General features: G+C 41.5%; 1 protein-coding gene across 1 annotated transcript in view; it reads left to right on the top strand.

Moving 5' to 3' along the window:
- ATAD3A (ATPase family AAA domain containing 3A) overlaps positions 1-25,671 on the top strand; it is a 168,499-nt gene that overhangs the window by 45,479 nt on the left and 97,349 nt on the right. Inside the window, exons 8-10 of the mRNA XM_082273194.1 lie at positions 11,277-11,432; positions 13,777-13,833; positions 24,362-24,487. Coding sequence (XP_082129320.1) covers positions 11,277-11,432; positions 13,777-13,833; positions 24,362-24,487 — 339 coding nt within the window. The remainder of the gene's footprint in view (positions 1-11,276; positions 11,433-13,776; positions 13,834-24,361; positions 24,488-25,671) is intronic.

Genomic DNA, 25,671 nt, shown 5'->3' with positions numbered 1-25,671 from the left:
AAAAAATCCCCCAGACATGTCCCTCATTGTGTAAATCATTGTCAGTCACAAAGCCCACCGCCTGCCGACTCACCGGAAGCTAAAAAGTTGGACTACCCTGTGCACATGACTGATCCCAACAGTTCGTCCAAACGCTCGACCTGCGAAAGTTTGAGCCAAACCTGGGTTCAGATTAAACCATTGGCCTAATAGCTGCTCACTGTTAATAATGTGTTGTGGTGAAACACAACACTTTTTTCAGCTGCCTGCAGTTCTCCGTTTTCATATGCCAACAAAATAGTCACCATAGTCTGCTACTTACTAGGGATTACAAAAATGGTATCCCCCGGAAACCTTTTTGTAGGAGTTTGATCGTATATGTTCCTTGCTAAAGTACATTATATTGTATCAGGTTGTTAGATTTAAGTCACCAGGAAAAAAAAAAAAAAATGAATAAAAAAAAATATTTGTATGTGTGTGTGTATGTATGTATGTATGTATGTATGTATATATATATATATCTATATCTCGGTATCTCACAAAAGTAAGTACTCACTTTTGAAGCCAGCGGTTTAGACATTAATGGCTGTGTGTTGAGTTATTTTGAGGGGACAGCAAATGTACACTTTTAGGGCTCTTTCACACGGAGTGGACCGCATTGCGATCCGCTCCAGCACTTTTTTTTTTTTCTTCACGGAGCGGATGACACTTGTGTCATCCGGTCCGTATGTCCGCATATCATCCCATCCGTTTGCGGATGATATACGGACATAATGTATGTCTATGGGCATTGCGGATGTCAGCGGATGACAACGCTGACATCCGATTTTGCATCCGTTCCGTTTTTTAAACGGAACAAAAATAGGGTTCCGTTCCAAAAATCGGAACAGAACCGAAAGGACGAAAATCGGATGTCAGCGGATGGTATTCCGCTGACATCCGCAATGCCATTGACCTACATTATGTCCGTATATCATCCGCAAAAAAATAGGATGATATACGGACATGCGGAACGCCCGTGTGAAAGGGCCCTTATACAAGCTGTACACTCACTACTACATTACATTGTAGCAAAGTGTCATTTCTTCAGTGTTGTCACATGAAAAGATATAATAAAATATTTACAAAAATGTGAGGGGTGTGCTCGCTGTTGCACTGTTGTGAGATACTGTGTGTGTGTGTATATTATATATTTTATATATATATATATATATATATATATATAATATATATATATATTACCAAGAATTATAACCGTGCTAGTTAAAAAAAATCAGCTGCAGCTTCTAGTGTGAGAACACAAAAAGTAATAAACAAGCTGTGCTAAGTGATATAAAGGTGACTAATCATAAATCGCAATAATAGGTGCAATCAAATATCGCGATGATGAAAATAAAAAACAGTGGACTGAAAATCAAAAGTGCACCAAATTGATAATAAGTGCAATAAATATGGTGATAAACGTAAAGTCTCTAATAAGAGTCCATAAGACCCATCAGTGGGTGTGACGCAAGGTGAAAAATCGAATTAATGTGCAATTCACCACAGGTGCTCAATCCTCCACCGACATCAATCCTGCTTACCAGAAACTGGTAGAAATGAACCTGTAAACCATGACAGGAGGCAATCAAATTTTCACAGCCAAAATAGATCAGGGAAGATGGCCAAAAATTCCAGATCTATCAGCCGTGGGTGTCGCCCAAATGCCTGCTCTGCTCCGATACCACGGTCCACAGTGATACACAGCCATCGTGCAATATAGAACGGTAGAGGCTCCATAGTGTAAAACCATCAAACTATATTTATTAAATAAAAGACATACACTTACATAGTATGCAGAGTATGCGCGCTATAAAAACAACAAGCCGGCCGGTCGGCAATTCCGCCCTATATATTTACACACTATTGTTTCAGTTCTGGGTAAATGCCTGTTTTTTTGGATACGCTGACTTCTACTCCTTCTATATCAGCGAATGAGATTTCTGCAGTTGAATTCCTTAGCCTACCCATCGGCGCTAAGCTGAGTGCAGCAGTTGCATTAGATTCCATTATGTTAAAGGTGGACATGATGATTTCATCTGTGGTGTTGGTGAGAGACCTAGATACTTAGAAAGGGGGTTTGGTTCCTCGGGCCAAAGGGGAAAGAAAGTGGGATTGTGTAGGCAATTTGTAAAATATATGTAAATTTATTGAAAAATTATGTACATCAAACAAAAAGTAAAAATTGAGAAAGAAAATAAAAATGATACATAGTCATGTAGGTACTGTAACAATCAACATTGTGAACCATTTTACTTAATACTCGGAGTGGTGATTCCCGGTTGTAGAACTGGGGTTCCGACGCGTTTCGGCATTAATGTAATAGCCTTTATCAAGGAAAAAATCACCAAACTCTATGAAGTGAAAAGTGAAGAAAATAGCAAAAAATGAGTGACTGTTGTGCTGAACAGATATAGTATTATATAATAATCACATAGTTTTTTTCTGGTTGTGTACCTAAAATGCAGAGATGATTGTCCCCATAGAAAATGGTGGGAGGGTTTTGTAGTCCGTAGTTCCCAAGGTTGCTACTGGATCCTAGGCGGGTTTGGTCTGGAAAGTAAATTAAGTGTTGAGGCAAGCAAATTGCCAGTTCTCTATGAATTATATAAATAAAGGGATCAAATTCCTGTAACCCACGGATGGTGTATCCAGGTAGGTGGGGGTGGAAGTCCTGAAGTGTATCTGTGTGTGTGTATGTGTATATATGTATGTGTGTGTATGTGTGTGTGTGTGTATATATATATATATATATATACCACTCTCGTGCCCCAGATTTCGGGTCTTCTGAAAAATAGAGGAGAGAGTACGTATATATAACCACGATTTAAAAGTGGTGGGGAAGGTCATATTTGTAAAGGAGAACTTGCATTGGGTTTGGTGGAGATAGGACAAAAAACCCCCTCAATTGTCCCGTTAGAAAGAGCCAGGTAACCTGCATTAGAGCATATTATTTCATTTTTAATTTGAGGGGAGATGCCTTCAAATCAATAAAAACAATGGAGGATTCCCTAATGGATTCTTACTTGTATGGTAAGGGTCCCCAGTTGTGAAAGGAGAATCCTTAACCACTTTACCACCGGAGGATTTTGCTGTCTTACGTCCAGGCCACTTTTTGCGATTCGGCGCTGTGCGACTTTAACTGACAATTGCGCGGTCGTGCGACGATGTACCCAAACGAAATTTGCGTCCTTTTTTTCCCACAAACAGAGCTTTCTTTTGGTGGTATTTGATCACCTGTGCGATTTTTACTTTTTGCGCTATAAACAAAAAAAGAGCGCTAATTTTGAAAAAATAACAATATTTTTCACATTTTTATTATATGAAATTCCCCCCCAAAAAAATGTAAAAATCTATTTTTTTAAAAATTTTTGGCCAATTTGTTTTCTGCTACGTATGTTTGGTAAAAAAAATCACAATAAGCGTATTTTGATTGGTTTGCGCAAAAGTTATTGCGTTTACTAACAAAGGGAAAGATTTCTGTCATTTTTGTTTTTTTTTTTTAACGCTTAATGGCGGCTATCTGCGATTTTTGCGGGACTGCGACATTGCAGCGGACAGATCGGACCCTTGACTGACATTTTTGACACTTTTGGTGTTACCAGTGACATTACTGCAGTAATAAGTGCTATATATATGCACTGTTACTGTAAAAATGACACTGGCAGGAAAGGGGTTAATTTTATTGGATAGGGAGGGGTTAATGCCTGGTGCTTACTGACGTGTGTGTGGGGGGGGGGGGGGTGACTGTGTGACACAAGGACAGATCCAGGGTTCAGCTATGCTGAACCCTGCAATCTGACCCTGCCTGTCACTTCAGAGATCTCCAGACTCGATCCCCGACGATCGGGTAAGAGCAGCGGCGATCGCCACTGCTCCTCCCCTAGCCCGACTCCCGCTGTGACTGAAAACAGCGGGAACGAGCCTCCGGCGGCGCGCGCGCCGCCCACAAGGGGCGGAGTCCAGCGAAATAGGTCTACGTCGCTGGACGGGAACGAGCCACTTTGCTGCAGTAGCAGCAAAGTGAGCGGAGGTAAAGTGGTTAATGTGTATCTGCAATAAAAGGTTAACTTGGTAAGAATGGCTGTGTCAGTAATAACTGCTGAATGCAGTAGGTGGCGCTGTGCGAGTTCTTACTTGGCAGTAAAGGTTAGTAGGATTTCACTCGGGAGGGGGCTCCAAATCCTTGAAGGGGAGGGGAGGAAAAGAGGTGTCCAAGTCCTAGGTGAGAGACCTAGAAGCCATAGTATGACTGGGTTCACAACAATCCACCCATAGCTGAATTATCCCTTTTGGACCAACTGACATTTTTACTGGTATACCCCTTACATAAGGTTATGTACACATTGGCATGTTATAATCCTGGTTTGTAAATGCTAACTGAAAAGTATTATATTTAGCAGGCACTTCAAAGATCATTCAATTGACATAATAAAAAAAATGGGTAACATTTGGTACCAATATGTTCCTTCACAGGAGTCCTCAAAAAATGACATTTTAATGTGTGTTTTAAAGGAAAGTTAACAACTGTCCACTGCTTGCTCACTCCATTTCCTATATATGGTTCAAAATGGTCACCGGTAAGGAGTTTTGGGAGGGTCAGGTCAGCAATAGAATAATTTGGACTTTGTAGTACTTGGTCTCAGCTTTTGAGGCTTTTAAGGTGCAGAAAGACTGAAACTGCTTTTTGGATTCCTTTTTGTTATCCACTTCAAGTAAGCTTGTTGAAGTAGAGAGGGGGTAAACAATGGAGTTAAAAATTCTAGTTGTCTGGCTGACCCTTTTGCTAATGGGTTCCAACTTAGGCAGGCCATAGATGATGCGATTTTCTTTCCTACAGCCACGAAAATTTAGGTAAAGAAAATCCCTCTATTCCCCATCAACACAGCCATGTGGTGATGGGGAAATCCCTCCCACAGAGCTGTTGTGTTCTCCCAGCGGGGGGGGGGGGGGGGGGTGCAGGGTGCCATCCCTGCCGGGGGATCATGATCGTTGCTAGCAGAAAAATTGCATGTCAAAAGCCAACATGCTGATTGTACCCAAGTCGATTGATGGATCAAATTAGGTAAAAATCAACCTGCCCATAGATGGTTAGAATCTCATCTGGTCTAGGCTGAACCAGCTTTGAGTTGAACCAAATATGGCCAGCTTTAGTTACTCAAAATGTTGGAGCCAAAGGAGGACTTGTGTTTTTTTTTGATCACTTTACAGATTAGCTTTTTTTCCTGAGTCAATAACTATTAAAGCTAAAGGTTCAGTATAATGGACCATCAGCTAGCATTTTTAGAAGGTCATCAATGGTAACCTTTATTTATGTTTCATACATTTACTTCAAAGAAGCCAGTGTGAAGTCAGAGCCATTGATCTGCTTACGAGGTCAGAGACTCAGAAATATTAAATAGTTGGATCACCACGACAGCCATTGAATATGCATTTTTAGATTGTAGTACCAGCCTATATATTTCTCAAGTGCAAATTTGCTTTCATGATTTCAATAAAGCCATTCAAAGCTTTTGAAATGCTTTGTAAATCCTTGCTGAACATAGTGCTTTTCATATGCCAGTTCAAAAGCTCAGATTAACAAATGCCTATGTGTACAGAGCCCCTCAAAGTTTTACAAAACCTGACAAACCCATGGAACAAGTTTTTTTTTTTTTTTTTTTTCAGTATAGTGGTGCCTAATGAGAGGTAATTAAAACCCAGGGGACCTGTTTTGCCATTGCGGCTTGCTTTGATCCTCATAGATGCACTTTTAGTTTCAACAAAACCGTGTGCAGCTTGGTCGCAAATAAGTCTGGTCTTTGAGTCTGAAAAGTGGCTTTAATTCCCTGCAGTTTCCCTGCAGCTCATTCCGTTAATGGAGAACCTTCCAAAGCTACGGGGACATAAACTTCGATTTGATGAGCCCATAATTGTCTGTTTCCTAATGCATGCACAGATGTCAGATGCAGCATAAAAGCATTGCTCACCCCCACCCTCCCCAGTCCAGCACACAAGCTTAAAAAAGAAATGACTTGACGAAGCTGAATGCAATTCTCTTGCCAGTGATCGAAGTGGAAATTCTTTTGATTTGAAGCAAAGAGGAGGAAATGAGTCCTCTTCTTGCCAGCTCACAAGTTTCCTTTTTGTATTTTTGGCATTGCTTTTCCATTCTATTTTGTAAGCCTGTGATTGAGAGTAGAGTTTGTAACCCCCTAACCCTTTGCAATGCTGTTAATCCCAGCTCTGATTTAGGCTAGCATGGTATGCTGGGATGTGTGGTCCAACAGTAGACCGAGACACCAGTCTTCAGTATATAAAATATTGCTGTGTGTGTACTGTTTTTTCAACTGGTTAGAACAGCCATTCTCAACCAGAGTTCCTCCAGAGGTAGTTGTGGCTAATTGACCTCTGAGTTGTTGGCTTTTGGATAGTTCCAGAATCCATGCCATTTGGTAAAGATAGCTGCAGGACACCAATAATCTTTTTAATTGTAGGGTGGGAGGAGGACTGTAGAAAGCAGACAGGCGCCACTCTAAGTGCAGTAAGGAAAGTTTAATGAGGTAGAACAATAAACACCATTATACTCACAATTGAGCAGGTGAAAAAGGCAGTGTATAACATATTAACTGGTCTGTCCGTGATATGGGTTCGTCCGGGTGCCACAAACAGTCAGTAGCACTCCGCTGTAGCCAATGGATGTCGGCACTTCCTGGATACTGGGGACACAGAGGTGGACTTCCGGCGACACTCCTCCGGTCGTGACGCAAGGGCGTGATGACGTAAGCAGGCAACGCGTTGTCGGAGCATGCGCTCCTTCCTCGGTCCGTTCTCATCCGATCCCAGCCGATCCAATCCGCTGGACGGATGGAAAATAGGGTTTCCATCCGTCCAGATTTGACGGATCGGATGTCAGCGGACATGTCTCCGCTGACATCCGATGCCCCATAGGGACGCATGTGGGGAATGTTCAGATCCACCAAAAAAACGGACAGGCAGATCTGTGTGAAAGATCCCTAATGCATTCTAGGCATGAAGATAAAAAAAAACCTTCTAGGTGTCGCAGCCCCCCTAATACTTACCTGAGCTCATCTCTATCCAGCGATGTTGCAGGAGTTTCTCAGCTGCTTGAGACTCCCCTATTCATAGCCTGAGACAGCAGCGTGGTGCGATTCAGGAGAGTGGGGTGCGAGGCCAGGTCACGGCTCCGTGTCTGAATGGACACGGAGCTGTGCCTCGGCTCGGGTGCCCCCCACAGCAAGCTGCTTGTTGTGGGGTACTCAACTAGGGAGAGGGGCCAGGAGCACAGAAGGGGGACTCGGGAAGAAGAGGATCCGGCCACTTTGTGCAAAACCAATTACACAGAGGAGGTAAGTATTAGCCCCCGTTCACACTGGTCGCCTGACAGGTCGCTTTAGTTCGCCTTCCATAGAGAAGCTGCGGACCCGTTCTAATAGGAGCGACACAAGTCGCTCCGACTTAGAAAAAGGGTCCGGAGCTTCTTTGGGGCGACCCGGAGCGACCTGCATAGACTTCAAGGTTATGAAGTCCGTGCCGGCCGCTCCGAGGTCGCGGTGCGAGCAGCGCGCCGCGACCTATGAGGTCGCCCGGCAAAGTAGCGTCTCCCCAGTGTGAACGGGGCCTGACATGTTATTTATTTTTAAGTAAAAAACAAGACTTTATAATCACTTTAAACTGGCAGTAATATGTGAATTTTCTGTAGCGCACTAGACTGGAAGCTTCTTTGGTGGAGAAACTGATTAGAAAAATCTAGCATATTCTGTAAAGTGCTGTGATGCAATTTGCAGTTTTTAAAAATATAGAAAGTAGAAAAAAAAACACTACTCCACACAAGGCTAAAATTTTGTTACATATAGCAGCTATAAAAATTTTACAGTGTTTGGCCACCATAGTGCTGACTAAACATGGCTGACATTTAAAAATGTTAGTGCTGCATTTATACAGTATGCGATCCCTCAGCCTGCCTACGGGTCACACAGACATGGCAGTCTCCCTAGACAGAAGCACAGGGGCTACTGAGCTGTGGCTAATGAGAAGAAATACTCTACCTGTGGTCTTTCATCACCATGCTAATGAGTCTTTAACAAGGTCTGAAAAGTCATTTAGTTTTGAAAAAGGCGCATAACAGGCTTTATTTAACTTCCACGGTGGTAGAAGATGTAGTACTCGGGCACAGAGACCACGGTGGGTATCAGCCCTTGTGCAGCATGAACATTTAAACTGGCTTGGTGGAAAAGACTACCTGCTTAGTATCTATTTTTATCCTTGTACTCCTATCTCTGGCTGCTTTGCTGCCTAAATTGTTATAGACAGCAATAGTGCAGCTCTGCTCCAAGCCTCTCTGATCCATACTATACCCAGTCCTGCATGCAAGCTCACCACCCGACTGTTTAGATCCAGTGCATATTATAAATCCTGTATTATAATAATAATAATATTAGACTTCAGACCAAATAAAAACTTGATTAGAGGTCAATACACACCCTTCCTAGGATCTTTCCTCTGACTATATTACTCTGCAATAGAGCTTAATCATAGAACCTAGAATGAAGTATATATTAAGCATCAGAAATATCTTTTCTAGACAGGTAAAGGAAAACACACGAAGGTGCTAAAATACCAATGCACTCTTACTGTCAGTGACATATCTTCGGCCCGGGTCTGTAAGAGGGTGGTAAAATTGACTCCGTTGATGCATATTGATTCTGCCCTGACATCAGGTCCTTTCTTATAGTAGAGGCCCAGTCTTTAGCATTGCTTGTGAATCCATGTCTGCTGACAGATGAAAGTCGCTCCTCGTGGATGAATCACAGCAGCCTTGGGAAAGGTCACTGTTCGAGATCTCCTGTGACTGTCACCCCCCCAGTCTTTTGCCGTTTGTGACCTCACATCAAGCCACTGGTGAGAGATTTACTCCCATCTCTAGGGAATAGCTCTGCTTTTATCTTCTAAGTTATGTATCCATTCTTTTGACTGCTGTGATACTCTCCTAATAGGAGCTGTCACTTCCCCCTGCTGCCGGATTCTTCAATTTGAGCTCTGCATGATTGTTACTTTGTTACTTGCCAAGTAGTAAAAGCTAATGTTTCCCTTTTTTCTTTTGCTATGGATAAGATGGGAAAATCTAAATATAACCTCAAACACAATATCTTGTTCCTGCTGAGACTGAGCTTGCTCTTCCTAAAACTCATTTATGGTAGTGTGCTCATGCTGCTTTGCAACATGCTCGCTGGCAGCCATCTTGCCACCTGCCCCCTATCTGTAACTTCCTGGCTGGATGTGGTGGTGCAGCGAGAGCCAAGTTAATGAAAATATCAATTAGACAGCAGATAGAAAATATACACTAAATAGCCGTGTTTACTGTAGATTAGAAACTTATCAGAACAGGAATTTAATCTCCTGTCTTTTAGGTTCTTGGCTGTTAAAATATTCAGAAAACTTCACTAAGCACCACCTAAACAGGGTACGCAACAAACCCCAGTTCTGTTTATTGAAAGCACAGTTCTGAGCGAACAAATTCCTAATGGAACCTTCAGGCTGTAAACAGTTGAAGATGTATCAAAGATTTAAAGTGGTAGTCATATTAAACCTAGAAACCCACCACTTGAATGCCTAAATGGGCATCCTCAAGTTACAGAAATTTGGCCCCTCTTTTGTCTAAAACTACCCAGTATACTCTGATATTATAATCAAGTGCTGTATTACAAGCACTAGTCTTCGTAATGGAGTCTGCATTTAACCCTATGGTTAAGGGACTCCTGGATGCTCTTAAAAAACAAAAAAAAAAAACAGATGAACAGACACCCACAGGTGCCTGCTTTAGCATGTCCACTGCTTTTCCTTTTGTAAAACCCACTTACATCTGTGATAATAGTAGCTCAGGTGAAAAGCTTTTTTTAGCCTACCTATCACAGCCATGTCTATGATGGGCTAGGGTGCACTATTTGAGATGCAGTATATATCTTATTTAGAAAGGGGGATAGAGTAGGGAATAGGTAAAATCCCTTTCAGGCTTTGTGTCCCATTTGGGAGATTTATTTTCACATTTCCACAATGGAAAATGTGGGGAAACCTCTGAAATGTATAGGTAAATCTACTTTGTGGACTTCAGAACTCCTTTCCCTATTCAAGTCAAAGGGAATGCAAAAGTAGCAGGAAGCAGGTAGATGCAACTTAGAGGTCAGCAAGCCAAAGGCACTTGGACTCTGATTTTGGAAGTGTTTCAAACAGATCAAGTGGATTTCACCTGATAGCAATTGCATTAGCATTTCAACACAACCTGTCAACCCAGGCCCTCAGTTGTCATAAGAATTGGAATGCCTTTTTCAAGATCTGCCCTACCCTCCTGTTCCAGTGATAACTGAATTGTTTGGTTTCCTATCACTTTCTGTCCCAAGTGACAACTGTCTACAGAACGTTTATTGAGGGTGGATCTCCCCATTGAGGAAACAGACAGCGATGAAAGACCATTCAAAAAATGTTTATACCCTGACCCAACATTAAAAGTTCACCTTTAAAAAAAATAAATAAATGCACATCTTTTTTACAAGTAAAAAAAATGTGCATTTATAATTTAATAGGCACCTGAAAAGCATTGCACCATGCGGGACTGAAGAGTTGGCAGTGTATCTGTCTGTACCTCACAATGCAGATACACACTGACCGGAAAAGAGAATGAATGAACAGAACACTCATCCACATCCTGGTAGTTCATTGAAACTACAAGCCGCCAGTCGCAAAGGCTGTCTGTACTTGTGACTTGCCATTCACAGAACTTGTGAATGAATTGTGCGGGCAGGCGGGGCCCCGCGCAGCCACATCTTTTTTAAAATAGTGACAGGAAGCGGAGGGGCTGGGGGCAAAAAGTTCCCCCTTTTGCTGTCACTACAGGGAGTGGAGTGGGAATATGTTGCATGTTCCACTCTAAAAATGGGTTGAACATGTAACACGTTCTCAATGGTGGACTTATCCTTTAGGATTTTTTTATGCAGATACTTTGCCTTTTATAATATATTCTCTATATCTGCAGTTGATAAATTGTAGTTATAACTGAAATAGAAATGTCAATGTGTATATATACATATTTTAAGGCTAGGTTAAAAGGGTCATTTTCCTACCGTTAATCTTATATTATCAGTATTCTCTTTGTATTGGCATTCTCATTATTCACGCCGACCTTTTATTATTTTGTTTTGATTAACCATTAAAGTTATGTATCATTTTTATGACCTAACACATTGCACTTTTTTTCTTTTAAGGCTACTGGATTGACCCTGCTTGCATTAGGTATTTACTCAGCCAAGAACGCAACTGGTGTGGCAGGTCGCTTTATTGAAGCTCGCCTTGGCAAGCCCTCTTTGGTCCGAGATACTTCTCGAATAACAGTGGTAGAGGCCATGAAACATCCTATTAAGGTGAAATTTGCATATATTTCCCAATAGTTGGCAATTCCCAGTACAGTGGTCTTTGTTAGTTTCATAATATTAACCACTATAAGGCTAAGTTCACACTGACATTAAAAGCAGCTGTTTGAGAGACGCTTAAAACTTCTCTCAAACGCCTATGCAAATGATACATTGGACAGCACACAGTGCTGTTGACATTATCAAACCATGAAGCATTAGCGTCTCATTACTTAATTATTTGAAGCCTCATGTCGAGTCAGGAGGTGTTTGAGGCCTTTCAACGCCTCTGATTGAAGTCTATGGTAACACTTCGCAAACGCTCTGGCACTCAGTTGCGGGGCGTTAAGATTAGTTTATTTCCTGTAATGAAATAGGCATTTGTGGAGCGGTTTTTAACACTCATTAACCACTTAAGGACCAGGCCTACTTCTGCCATTTGTTGTTTACAAGTTAAAATCGGTATTTGTTTCCTTGAAAACTACTTAGAAACACCAGACATTATATATATATATATATATATATATATATATATATATATATATATATATATATATATATATATATATATATATATAATTGTTTTTTTTTTTTTTTTGTAAGAGACCCTGGAGAAAAAAAAATGGAGATCGTTGCAATACTTTGTCACACCGTATTTGCGCAGTGGTCTTACAAACGCAATTTTCTGGGAAAAAAATACCCTTTTTTTTTTTTTTTTATTAAAAAATAAGAAAATAGTAAAGTTAGCCCAATTTTTTTCTATAATGTGAAAGATAATGTTACGCAGACTAAATTGATGCTGAACATGTCATGCTTCAAAATTGTGCATGCTCGTGGAATGGCGACAAACTTTGGTACTTAAAATCTCCATAGGCGACACTTTAAACATTTCTAAAGGATACCAGTTTAGAGTTAGAAAAAAAAGATCTAGTGCTAGATATATTGCTCTTGCGCTAACCATCACTGTCATACCTCACGTGTGGTTTGAACACTGTTTTCTTTTTTTTTTTTTTAGGGACGTGACTTGCGTATGCGTTCGCTTCTGCGCACAAGCTCGGAGGAACGGGGCGCTTTACATTTTTTTTTCTTTATATTTTTTTACTTTTACACTGTCCCTTTTTAGAAAAAAAAATTTGATCACTTTTTATATCTTTTGCGAGGAATGAAAACATTCCTTGTAATAGAAATAAGTAGGACAAGCCCTGGGATCAAAAAGACCTCATATTACACAATAAAATTTGGCCCTTTAAAGCCGTTCGGCAGAAATGACGTTTGACGTCGCTCCGGTCCTCCAAGGGCATAGTCGCCGTGTGGGGACCAGCTTTCCCTCACTCGACTAACGCAATGTAAAAACAGGGTGGGCGGTCCAGAAGTGGTTAAACATTTCAAAACTGCTTATAGGGAATTTGGGGGGCATTTTTAACTCGTCATTAACATCTGTCTAGCGCCCCATACTAAAGCTCATTACCGCATGTCTAACGTCCATACTAATGCTATAGGAGCATTTGTTAAGCCTTAGAAATTTTGTCAAGTGTGAGTAGCCCCTTCATTAAAGCAAGCATGAGCACTTAACAACTGAAGTGGTGACCCCACCTTACCGGTCCTTTGTGACCTCTTTCTAAGACATGCAATGTTTTTGTTTACTGAATTTAAGGCTTCTTCATGCCTGCATCCCTGCTGGGGAGATTTACCTTGGCTTCCTTCCATGATGATCACACAGGAAGTGAAAAGTATATGCTCAATAATACACAGTAATAAAAATCTGTGAGGCTTCGAGCCTTTCCCCCACTCTATTTTGTTTCTCCATTGAAAAGAGCCAGCTCACTTCTGTCCCTCTGATAACACTGGAAGGGACACTGGCCGCAGAAAAGAATAGAACTAGTTCCAAATTTTACCTATGAAGTCCCCAAAAATTTGGCTGGAGTTCAACTTTAACAGTTTGGACAGGATTCCGCTTTTGCATGCGGTAACCCACAGTACCATACTTACGCGCCGTGTTAAAGCCACTGTAATGCCCTATTGCAGCATTCTTGTGGAGTGCACTACTGTTTTTGAGGTACAGTTTAGATCATGCTGGCATGAGTTTGCAGCGCATTCAAATAAATGGGCTGCCCTTATGCAGCAAACATGGTTGCACCTTCTCAGAATTGTGCAAATACCTTTTTACTGTCACACTGCAGTCTGGTATGTTCACCAACGTGAACTGCTAGACTAGTGCAGTGGGGGAGGGGCAATGTGTTTGCCCACTCCATAATATCACACAATATGGCTCTTCTTTTTTATCTGCCACTAAAAAAAAAAATCTTGAGTTAATACTTACACAGTTTCTAATATATTTTTTCTTCTTCATCGTCAGGTCAGCAGACGTCTTTTCAGCAGAATCCAGGATGCCCTAGAAGGTGTTGTTCTCAGTGTAAGTATTTAGAATGTGCATGTAAACTCATCATTTCTATGCAACATTCAGCCAACCAATTAGATTCTCCCTTTCCTGTTGCTAGGGCAGGTTAGAACAGGATAGGAAGATGCTGAGGCTGGTTATTAAAGACATAGGAAATACGGTATGCTTATGGAGCCTGCATAGCTCTGTAGTCATACATTTTATTATTATTTATTATAGAGAATTATAAAGTGCAGACAATTTACACAACACTTTATATACTGTACATTCACAGGAGTCCCTGCCCTAAAGGGGCTTTCAGTCTAATGCTGGCCATACACTATACAAAAAATCATTCAAACTCATTTTCGAAAAACGAACACTCGGCCGTGAGAGCAGACGATAGTGCCATCATGTAATGACTGATTGTTCAATGGACATAAATGAATCCGTTTTTGGTTTGTTTTTTATATAGGTATTGCATATACCTAGTGCAAGCAGTTTGGACAAGAATCACATTAACCTTTCAATTTATCGTTCATTCGGCAGAAAATTTCCAAACTTGACCTTCGTTTTTTCGGCTCAAAAACGTCACAACCGATTCCCGATTCGTGCCCATTAACTGGCCGAAAAATGAAAGAATTGTCCAAATCACCGAATTTCGGCCGATGTTTTTTGTATAGTGTATGGCCAGCATTAGTTCCTGTACCCTACCTTCATACATACAGCGGTGGCTAAAAGTTTTGAGACTGACACAAATCTTACTTTTCACAAGGTCTGCTGCTTCAGTGCTTTTAGATTTGTCAGATGTTACTATGGTATACTGAAGTATAATTACAAGATTTTATAAGTGTCAAAGGCTTTTATTGACAATTAGATGAAGTTTATGCAAAAAGTTAATATTTGCAGTGTTGACCCTTCTTTTTCAAGACCTCTGCAATTCCCTCTGGCGTGATGTCAATCAGCTTCTGGGCCACATCCTGACTGATAGGAGCCCATTCTTGCAATATGAATGCATGGAGTTTGTATGGGGGATTGACCACAAGTTCTCAATGGGATTAAGGTCTGGGGAGTTTCCTAGCCATGGACCCAAAATGTCCATGTTTTGTTCCCCAAGCCATTTAGTTATTACTTTTGCTCTACAGCAATGTGCTGCATCATGCTGGAAAAGGCATTGTTCATCACCAGACTGTTCTTGGATGGTTGGGAGAAGTTGCTCTCGGAGGATGTTTTTGTACCATTATTTATTCATGGCTGTGTTCTTAGGCAAAAATGTGAGTGAGCCCACTCCCTTGGCTAAGAAACAACCCCACACAGGAATGGTCTCAGGAATTTTACTGTTGGCGTGACACAGGACTGATGGTAGCGCTTACCTTTTCTTGGAAAGGGGATTCTTTAGAGAAAATGACTTTACCCCAGTCCTCAGCAGTCCAATCCCTGTACCTTTTGCAGAATATCAGTCTGTCCCTGATCGTTTTCCTGGAAAGAAGTTTCTTCTTTGCTGCTCTTCTTGACACCAGGCCATCCTCCAAAGGTTTTCTCCTCACTGTGCGTGCAGATGGACTCACACCTGCCTGCTGCCATTCCTGAGCAAGCTCTGCACTGGTGGTGCCCTGATCCCACAGCTGAATCATTTGTAGGAGACAGTCCTGGCGCTTGCTGGGCTTTCTTGGGTGCCCTAAGGCCTCCTTCACAAATGAAGTGGAAATTTTTTTTTTTTTTTGGATTAAGTTTTTCATGGCAAAGAGGGACTTTGCAATTTATCCAATCTCTCTTCATAACATTCTGGAGTACTGTATATGAAAATTGCCATCATAAAAACAGGTCTCTTCTGTTCTAAAAAAAGCCCTGCCTGTCAGCTGATTTTTTTATTTCATAGGTTTACTACCACTTTAAAGCAGTATTAAATCCAAAAACAAAAATGTATTAAATTGCAGCTTACCAATTTTTAGATGTGATTGCTGCATCAGTTCACGTTTTTTAGGCTTTCCCCTTTTTAGTTTCACCTGGTGATCCTGTCAGTAAATCTGACATTTTTCATTTTCACTGGCCAAACTGTTCAAAGTAGCAGTTAGAGACAACCCGTATACCAAATACATGGGTGCTTACAATGATCAGCTTTTATTCATTTATGTAAAATATTTATCCCAAAAGGAAAAAAAGCAGTTTGCTGTTTTGGTTTATTAAGTGCTACCTGGAGTTCAGCTTTAATTTGTTAGCCAAGACCATCCAAATCTGCTAGTATAGCAAACCCCTCCTTCCAGACTGACAATGCTGCTGTCCAATCGCTAAGCTGCAATACATGTTTAAATGCTTTGGTTGCACTTCTGTGTTAAATATTGTGGGCTGTAGTGTTACATTATTCTGGGTATCTGGTTTGTGACCTCACCTAATTTGTACACCTCTCAATTTAAGAAGTTCTGTTTATTTGCAGATTTAAACTGCTATTAGAAAATAGGAGTGTTTTATTTAGACAGTTCTATATGTTCGTTTTTAAAATATTAATTTGCTCAGTTTTTTTCTTTAACTTGTCATTTAAAGGGTAACTCCACTTTCGTGGCGTTAAAAAATAGCAAATGAAGAAAAAACAATATAGCGTATATACTTGTTACACACATCATTTTGTAATTGAACGTTTTTAAAATCTGCAGCTGTTGTATTTTCTGAAAATGCAATATGGCTACCTGGTGGTGTTCTGTACACAAAATGTGTACTGACCACACCCCAGAAACATCATTTCCTGCTTGTGTGATTGGCTCACTGACTTTCCCAGAAGTCTGCACTAAAATACAGGTCAGATTTCAGGGATGCAAGCCCAGCAGATTTCCTCATTAGAGCTTTGCAGCTGCCACAGCTGATAGATAATTATGAAAACACACCCATTACTCACTCAGCACAGAAGTAGAGAGAAACAAACAAGGATTTTTTCAGAATAACAAAAGGTAGGAATCTGCAACAAAGTTTGTTAAAATCCTTGTAATGTACATAGATCACCCAGAGGGGAGTGTTTGTTGTTTTTTTTTTTCCAACATAAGTGGAGTTACGCTTTAACTTCTTCATGGTCGAAAGACTGCTAAAGCGCAGACCTTAATTGCCGGGAAGGGCGTCCATGTACATTCTCCCATGCATGAGCTGCCTCGCTCTGTGATCAGCAAGTCCATGAGACTCGGCTGATCACAGTTCTGAGTAAGGGTCCGGTCCCGGCCCCTTACCACATGATCAGCTGTCAGCCAATGATGTAAACAGCAGCCGGCGATCAGCTTTTTTTTTTTTTTTTTTCTCCTCACATCAGTCCCGAAGAGGTAGAGCAACTGTGCCCACCAATGCCACCTACCAGTGCAGGTCAGTGCCCCATCAGTGCTGCCTATCACTGTCACCTACGAGTGCCACTCATCAGTGCCCATGAGTGCCACCTATCAGTTCCGCCCATCCATGCCCATCGGTACCACCCCTCAGTCCTGCCTTAGTGCCCACCAATGCCGCCTTATCAGTGCCCACCTGTGAAGCCTATCAGGGCCCATCAGTGCTGCCTTATCAGTGTACACCAATGAAGGAGAAAAATTACCTGTTTGCAAAATTTTCTCTTACGTCCTCTGACAGTCGCCGCCCGATGGTATTAGCCTTCACTAATGGGTAATGGCGCCCTCTGCAGGAGCAAGGCAGATAATTGATTATTAGGTTAATACAAAAAAATGTTTATACCTCGGCACGCCACTAGGGGGGCCATCCCTCAGCCATTATCCTGAACCCAATCTGATATTACCTGTTTTACGCTGCCTAGCTTAGGAGCTGGTTAGGTCTTTCTGACTGGGACCTTGTGTCTCAGTTTTCTTTGTTTTTTCTGTTTTTCATGTGTTTTTCCTTGGCCACAAAGTTTTGAGTCCGGCAATTTCTTTTGAGGGGACATTTCTTTTTCTGTCCCTTTCTTCTTGGGGTGTCTTTTTGTTTCTGGATTTGTTCCAATTTTTTCTGTGGGCTGAGGTTGTTACTGGCCCGTCTGTTTTGCGTTACCTTCTGAGTTGGTTGCGTGTTTTTCCCACCCCTCATACCTGCACTGCTTTGGGACGTCCCATTAGTGAAGGCTAATACGATCAGGCAGCGACTGTCAGGGGACGTAAGAGAAAATTGAATTTTTATAAGAACTTACCGTAAAATTCTTTTCTCTGAGTCCTCTGACATTGGCCCCCACGCCTCTCTGTTTTTTTGGATCTGGGGGCTGTTGCCTTCCGGTACTGCTTGCTACAAACTGAGGTCATATCAGATTGGGTTCAGGATAATGGCTGAGGGATGGCCCCCTAGTGGCGTGCCGAGGTATAAACATTTTTTTTGTATTAACCTAATAATAATCTGCCTAGCCTTGCTCCTGCAGAGGGTGCCATTACCCATTAGTGAAGGCTAATACCATCGTGCGGCGACTGTCAGAGGACCCAGAGAAAAGAATTTTACGGTAAGTTCTTACAAAAATTCTATTTTTTTTAACAAACTATAAAAACTATTTTTTTTTTTTTTTTTTTTTCAAAATTTTCGTTTTTTTTTTTTTTTTTTATTTTTTTTTTTTATTTTTTTTTTTTTTGTTCAGCAAAAAATAAAAACTCCAGTAATTAAGTACTACCAACAGAAAGCTTGATTTGTTTGAAAAAAATAATTTCATTTGGGTACAGTGTTGCACGTCCGCGCCATTGTCATTCAAAGTGCAACAGCGCTGAAAGCTGATAATTGGCCTGGACAGGAAGGGGTTTTAAAGCGCAGTTCCACCCAGTGCACATTTTTTTTTTTTTAAATACCCCCGGGACAGTCAGGGCTAGTACATTCCACAATGGCTAGCCTCAGATCTGTCTTGTCTCTTGATTCCTGGGAGCGATGACGTTCAGCTCCCAGGAATCATTGCAAATGCCAGGAAGTGACGACGGGCTGCGGCCGCCGAGGGGAGGAAGAAGGAAGTAAGGTAAGTATATTTTCTCTACAAGGTAAGTAAAAAAAAAAAAAATTGCGATTATCCATTTGTTTTTCAGGTGACCCGCACTGAGAAGATGGAGGCAAGTATAAAATTAGGGTGGAACTCCACTTTAAGTGCCCAGTAGGCAAGTGGTTAAAGAGGTTGTAAACCTCAGGAAAAAAAAACCTGAAAGACAAAGGCATAATGTATATAAGGTATAATGCATCGCATACTAGCTCATTATGAAATACTTACATTGGAACAAAGCCCCCGCAGCGCCGCCTGCTCACTTGCGACACGGCCGACATGTTCAGCCATCTTCCTTCCGGGTTTGCTTCCTGCGGCCATCTGATGACGTCAGTGCAGGGCTCTGAAGGAACGGCACGGACAGCCGTTCCTTCAGAGCGCATGCACCAGTGATGCCACTGGTTGCATGCAAAGTAAATATCTCCTAAACGGTGTATGCTTAGAAGATGTACACTACCTATAGGTAAGCCTTATCGTAAGCTTTCCGAATTCATCCAAAAGGTGTTCTATCGGGTTGAGGTAAGGACTCTGTTAAAAGTCAAGTTCTTCCACCCCAAACTGGCTCATCCATGTCTTTATGGACCTTGCTTTGTGCACTGGTCCAAATCATTTGGTGGAAGGGGGATTATGGTGTTGGGTTGTTTTTCAGAGGTTGGACTTGGCCCCTTAGTTCCATTGAAGGGAACTCTTAAGGCGTTAGCATACCAAGACATTTTTGGACAATTTCATGCTCCCAACTTTGTGAGAACAGTTTGGGGATGAGCCCCTTCCTTTTCCAACATGACTGCACATAAGTGCACAAAGCGAGGTCCAATTTTCCATCCTGCTTTACAGTCGCCGGCTTTGACGGCTTGGCTGTTGAAAGAAAGGTGCGGAAGGACAGAGGATTGTCTGCTTCAGTGATTCCCACTTTGCTTAAAGTGAGAAAAGTGACTTCTAGAAAGATCTATCATCGTACGTGGAAGTCGTATATTGCGTGGTGTGAGTCTCTTCTGGTTCCTTCTCGCTCTTAATCGGATCTTGACTTTCCTTCAATGGGGAGTTGATCAAAAATTGGCCTTGAGTACTATCAAGGGTTAGGTTTTGGCCTTGGCAATTTTCTTCCAAAGGCCGTTAGCCTCCCTTTCCCTGGTTCGTAGCTTTATCCAGGGGGTGCGACACTTGGCTCCTCCGGTGTGACCTCCGTTGCCACCTTGGGACCTTAATTTGATGCTGTCGGTTCTCAAGAAACCTCCCTTTGAAAATATTCAGGAGATTCCCCTGCTTACCTTATCCCAGAATGTGGCCTTCTTGGTGGCTATTACTTCTGCGTGCAGGGTGTCGGAACTGGCGGCGTTGTCCTATCTGAAGGTGGTATTTAGAATCCATTTAAATGAGGACATTGTGCTACCCTCCTTGTGTCCTAAGCCTAAACATCCTAAGGAATTTGCACTGCATACTTTGGATGTGGTTCAGGCAATCGGGGTGCGTTTGACTACTGAGTCTTTTCAAAAGTCAGACTCGCTCTTTGTACCCATGGATGGCCCAAAGAAAGGGCTGCCTGCGTCTTTCCAGATGGATCAGTCAGACGGTTGTGCAGGCTTATTCACTTAAGGGTCAGGTTCCTCCTTTCCCTGTTAAGGCGCATTGTACTCGGGCACTTAGTGCTTTCTGGGCCTTTCGCCATCAGGCATTTGTGGTTCAGGTTTGCAAGGCGGCTACCTGGTCGTCTGTTCATACCTTCACAAAGTTTTATAAGGTGGATGTGCTGGCATTTGCAGATGCCTCCTTTTGGCTGCAAAGTTTTGCAGGCTGCCGTTTGAAGGTGTTTAATGTTTTTTTCAGGTGCGTCTCACCTTGTTGTTCTGATGAGTCCTATGTTGCCTGGTTGGCTATGGTTTAGCCTTGGGGAATTATTTTCTGCTGTTCCCACCCCTCATGTTTTATGGCACTGCTTTGGGACGTCCCTACTGTTGTGAAGAACAGAGACTGTGTCCGTCATTGAACGCTAGAGAAAATTGGATTTTTGTCTTACCGTAAAATCCTTTTCTCTGAAGTTCATTGACGGACGCAGTACCTGCCCCACTATTTTGAGTTGGGTTGGTATTGTTTTCTCTGACACTGCTTTGTTACAAAACTGACATCCTATAGCAGAGAGGGGGATTATACCTCCTGGTACTGCCCATAGGCATAGCCAGAACTTTTTTCTGCCAAGTGTTCTGCTCCTGTAGGGGGCAGTATAACTACTGTTATGAAGAACAGAGACTGCGTCCGTCAATGAACTTCAGAGAAAAGGATTTTACAGTAAGACAAAAATCCAATTTTTCCACATTTTGTTGTTACAGCCTTTTTCCAAAATGAAGTTCATTAGTTTCTTTAAAAGTGTACCCCATGATTAAATGTTTTCTTGAAATCATTGCAAATTTATTAAAAATAGAAAAACAAAAAAATCACATGTACAGAAGTATATACAGCCTTTGCCTTGAGACTCAAAATTGAGCTCGGGTGCATCCTGTTTTTGGATGCACTCAAAATTGAGCTCAGGTGCATCCTGAAGGAGATCCTAATTTCTTTATATGGATCTTTACTAATCAGGGGATCACCAGGAGGAGGAAAGAGGTCCTGATTCCCCAAAATGGCAAAAGTTCTGGTGAAAAAACATATCAGGAAAAACATTAGGAACGTAATATTTTACAGTATTGAGAAATGAAGAGAAAAAGGAGCTACGACTGAAACCTATAAATACGTTAAGGGTGTGAATAAGATTCAGGAGAGCATTCAAATTGACCTATGATCAAGAGTACAAGGACATGACCCCTCAAACTACCAGAAGGAGAGTTCAAAATTAACTTTAGAAAGTAGTATTTTACCAAAAAGTTGATAATTGAAATAGACTTCCAGTAGAGGGTAGTGAGTCAGTCAACAGTATGTAGATTCAAACATGCTTGGGACAAACGCAGACCTATACTGAGACTTTTTTCAAATTCAAGGGGAAAAAAAATCCCAAATGAAAGAAAATGAATACAGCCACCACATCTAAGGACTGATTAACTCAACTTTATTTTGGTTTCTTTTGTTTAGATACTTATGCTTACTGGTGCTTAAGGTGAGCGCACCTTTGAATATCTGGCACTGTACCTGCAATTCCCATCTTATTTGCTATCATACCCTTACAGTTCCTTGTGTCACCTTTCTATGTCCCAGCTGTCACTTTCCATGAATCCAGTTTTCCGCTGCACTCCATTAAGCATCAGGGTCATCCCTGTGTTACTTGCTAAGAAGATTAATTGGTTGAGTGGACCCTTACACCTTTAACAAGCTCATGTGTGGAAAGGCTGCCATAAAATCAAGCGGTGTATATTTCTCCTCAAGTGGCTTGTGACTGCTATTGATCTAGTCCATAAAATCTGGACCTTATCTTCTTTTGTCTAAGGAAGCACTTTTTGCACTTTACAGTGATCTTGTCTGTGCATTACCTAAATAACAGGCCACCATAAAAATATGTTTCTTACCTTGCTGGCGAATGGCAAGTAAATTCTTCCCTGACACTGACCAGCCGCTACAGAACACAACGCTGGAGCACAATTAGAAGACAGTTTGTTGCAGCCCCCTGTACCGCAGGGCTGGAGGCACAAGACAATGAAACAGTAAAAGGAGCCAATCAGTTGCCAACATGTTACAACGAGCATGGTGATAGGGGAGAGAGCAGGCTGACTAAGAGATTTCTTTCATCACTGTGCTGCATCTCCTTTCAGTGTCCAGTCACAGGCTGGGTGGTAGGTCAAGTATGACCTGAGCTAAGAGGAAGTGGGTTGAGTGACACTGTCAGAGGACAAATACTGGCATTAAAAAAAAGTACTGTGAAATCTCTATAGATTGAAGGTAATATATTAGCAATCACTGGTTTTATTTTTTTTTTCATGGGCTATTTTTATTTTATTTTTGGGTGGAGTTTTACTTGTAACCCCTTTTTGTAAAATGACACCTCTTTCTGTAAAAGAATCCTATGTCTTTCAGTAATGCCATGCCACTTTATATTATTCAATGTTGGGAAATTTGAATTTCTATTCCTTCTCCTCAATGTCTAAATGGAGTTGCTCTTCACCATGAAAAAAAAAAAACTTTACCCCTTTGATGCAACGCATCCTTTCCTTCTTTTTGATCTGTGTATAGCGTGCAGTGAGTCGGTGTGATTTTTTTTCTTTCTTTTTTTTTTTTTTTCCTTTTTTTTTTTTTTTTTTTTTACACAAACATATTACATACAGATAAGATTGCTGAAAGAACATATACAGGGTTCAACATAAGCCTTTTCAAAGGCATTATGGCAAAAGACTAAACAGGAAACCAATCTTGCCTATAGAGTTTATAATCGCTCGTCTGGGTCAAAGCCTAAATGGCAAACTTGAGTGTATGCATCCCACCTGTAATTTTGTAAAAAAAAAATACTATATAAACAAATTTTCAGCAAAGCAGCAGAGACCAAGTCATCAAGAGTTTGAAAAAGAAAGGAGGAATGGAGGGTTAAAAAGAAAAAAAAAAAGAGAGGGATTAGAGGAGGGAAAAAAAAGGAAAATCTCACTCCCCCAAATGCATTATTGATGCATTATCCCTTGATCAGGTAAAGAGTCCAATAGAACCACCAACGGCTGAATCTTTCCTCTTTGCCCCTAAACCAAGCAGTGATATTTTTCATTGAATGAATTTCAGCAATTTTATTCCACATGGAGAGCGATAGGTAGGTATCCTGTTTCCAGAGTAACAGTATGAAGGCAGACAGGTTTATTTTGTTTGTCAGCAGACTGGTGGGTAAGTATAGCAAACTAAGGGCCGGTTGGTTTACACACACACACACACACACACACACACACACACACACATTCTTTAATCCCCTTATTCTCTTCAGTTTTGTTATATACAGGGATGGAGACGCTGAGCAGTGCTCGTGGTGTCTCATCTAAAGTCCCAAAACTGAATTTTTATAGTGTCTCCTAGAGAGGTCATAGTGGTGTAGGCGGTATCTGGCTGGGTCATCCCCTAGGTCAACGACTGTCAGCTGTTTGACAGTCCCCTTGACTTGTAAACAAAAGTTGGTCAGCTTGCTACACAACCAGAAAACATGGGGGATAGTATCCTCCTCTTGCAACACCAGCAAATATTTGTTGCTTCTGAGTAGAGCTTCCCCCAACAGGGTTGGGACCCTATACTAGTGGGTGAGCATTTTATACCCCAGCTCCTGGTATTTGCTTGTAATGACGGAGTAGTGAGCAAAGTACATAATCTGGTCCCGTTGTTCTGCTGAGGATTCCCTACTCAGATCCCTCTCCCGTTTAAGTAGATACGGAGGTACTAAAGATTTAGCAGGTTGGCTTATAAGTTTATAGGTATATGAAACAACAAGGGATGTGGGGTCTGGGACCAAAGGGAGATCCGAGTCAGCGTGATTTAGTGGTGTGTTGAGCACAGTGTGACACAAGACTGCATGTTAAAAGTGGGTTTTAAGTTATAACTGATTTCTGCATCTCCTCCTTTTGGAACAATATTCGTTTTTGTACCTGTACTGGTGGTATCCAGTGAACAAAGTTTTAAAATTGTGGTCTAAACTGTTGTTTCTCTTTGTTTCAGCCAAAACTAGAGGAACGGGTGAGGGACATTGCCATTGCCACAAGGAATACGAAGAAGAACAAAGGTCTTTACAGGAATATTTTAATGTATGGTCCTCCAGGGACTGGAAAAACACTATTTGCCAAGGTAATGGTTCTAACCCAGTCTGGGCCTTAGTTGAATCTGAGGCAATGCCCTCAAACATGATATTTTGATAGCTTTTGGTTGATTATGGTAGAAACCAGCCCACAGTTCATAATCTCTCAGAGAATTAGTGGGCGATCTCGGAGTTCGGAGGTAGTTGGGGATTCCACTCTCCCTGCTGGGTTTTTATTTCATTTTATGGCAAATGCCTCAGGTGGTGTTCTAAAAAGACACACTGTAAGTAAGCTCGTTGAGTAACACAGCCCATCATTCATAAATGTTTACAGGTTTGCACACCAGTAACATTTACAATGGCATTTTCTTTAAATTTTTCTGGCATTTCAAAACTTCACTAAAAAGAACCAGTTATATTCAGACATCTGCAAGAATTTCAACATTTAGTCTTAAAAGGATCCTGTCAGTTCTACAAATAAATATGAATGGCAGGTCTCTGCAATAGAAGATTGATTATACCAGCCCGGCCTGTGTCGCCTACCTTCCTCCAGTTCCAGCCATGCAGCCTCTACCAATCTTCAGCATTCAACACTTCCAGGAGTGTCAGATGCCTGTGTCCCCTGGTGCTGTGGTTCTATCTTCTGACCCCTACATCACTGCTTTGTGTCCTGATGTGGGGTAGCGTTTGGAGGAAGAAACCACAGAATGCAACAAGGGTGGTGTTTCTCTGACGTAGAGTCTTACAGATGCTACCGTGCTGGAATCAAGGGAAGATGCAGGTCACCGCAGAGGTTGGTATATTGCCTCTTCTATGGAGGGACCTGCCATTTTGATTTTTAATGTTGAACTAGCTGGGTTTCTAAATATTAATTGCAAAGGCTTATTTATGAAAGGTTAACAGTTGCCACCTCCTTTTTTTTTTTTTTTTTTTTTTTAATTGGCTTTAGTCTCACTCTTCAGCCTAAATTTTCATGCACACAGCTGCACAGGGGCTGTACCACACAGACCCTGCATAATCACCTGAATTAGAAGATCCGGTTATATGCCAGGGGTTGCATCAAGCCCTCTCAACAAGCATGAATACATGCTCCATAAGCTGATATATAAATGCAAGTGCCTGACGCACCCCCAGGTGCATAACCATGTACAGCCGTAACTTCTAATTCATCTCAATGGGTGGCTGTACAAGGCAGTTGCAGGTCCTGGGATTGTTATTATGCAGGCTCTAAATG

Source organism: Pelophylax lessonae, assembly GCF_965119305.1.
Source record: "Pelophylax lessonae genome assembly, chromosome: 12".
NCBI lineage: Eukaryota > Metazoa > Chordata > Amphibia > Anura > Ranidae > Pelophylax > Pelophylax lessonae.
This window is presented reverse-complemented; position numbering and strand designations above follow the sequence as displayed.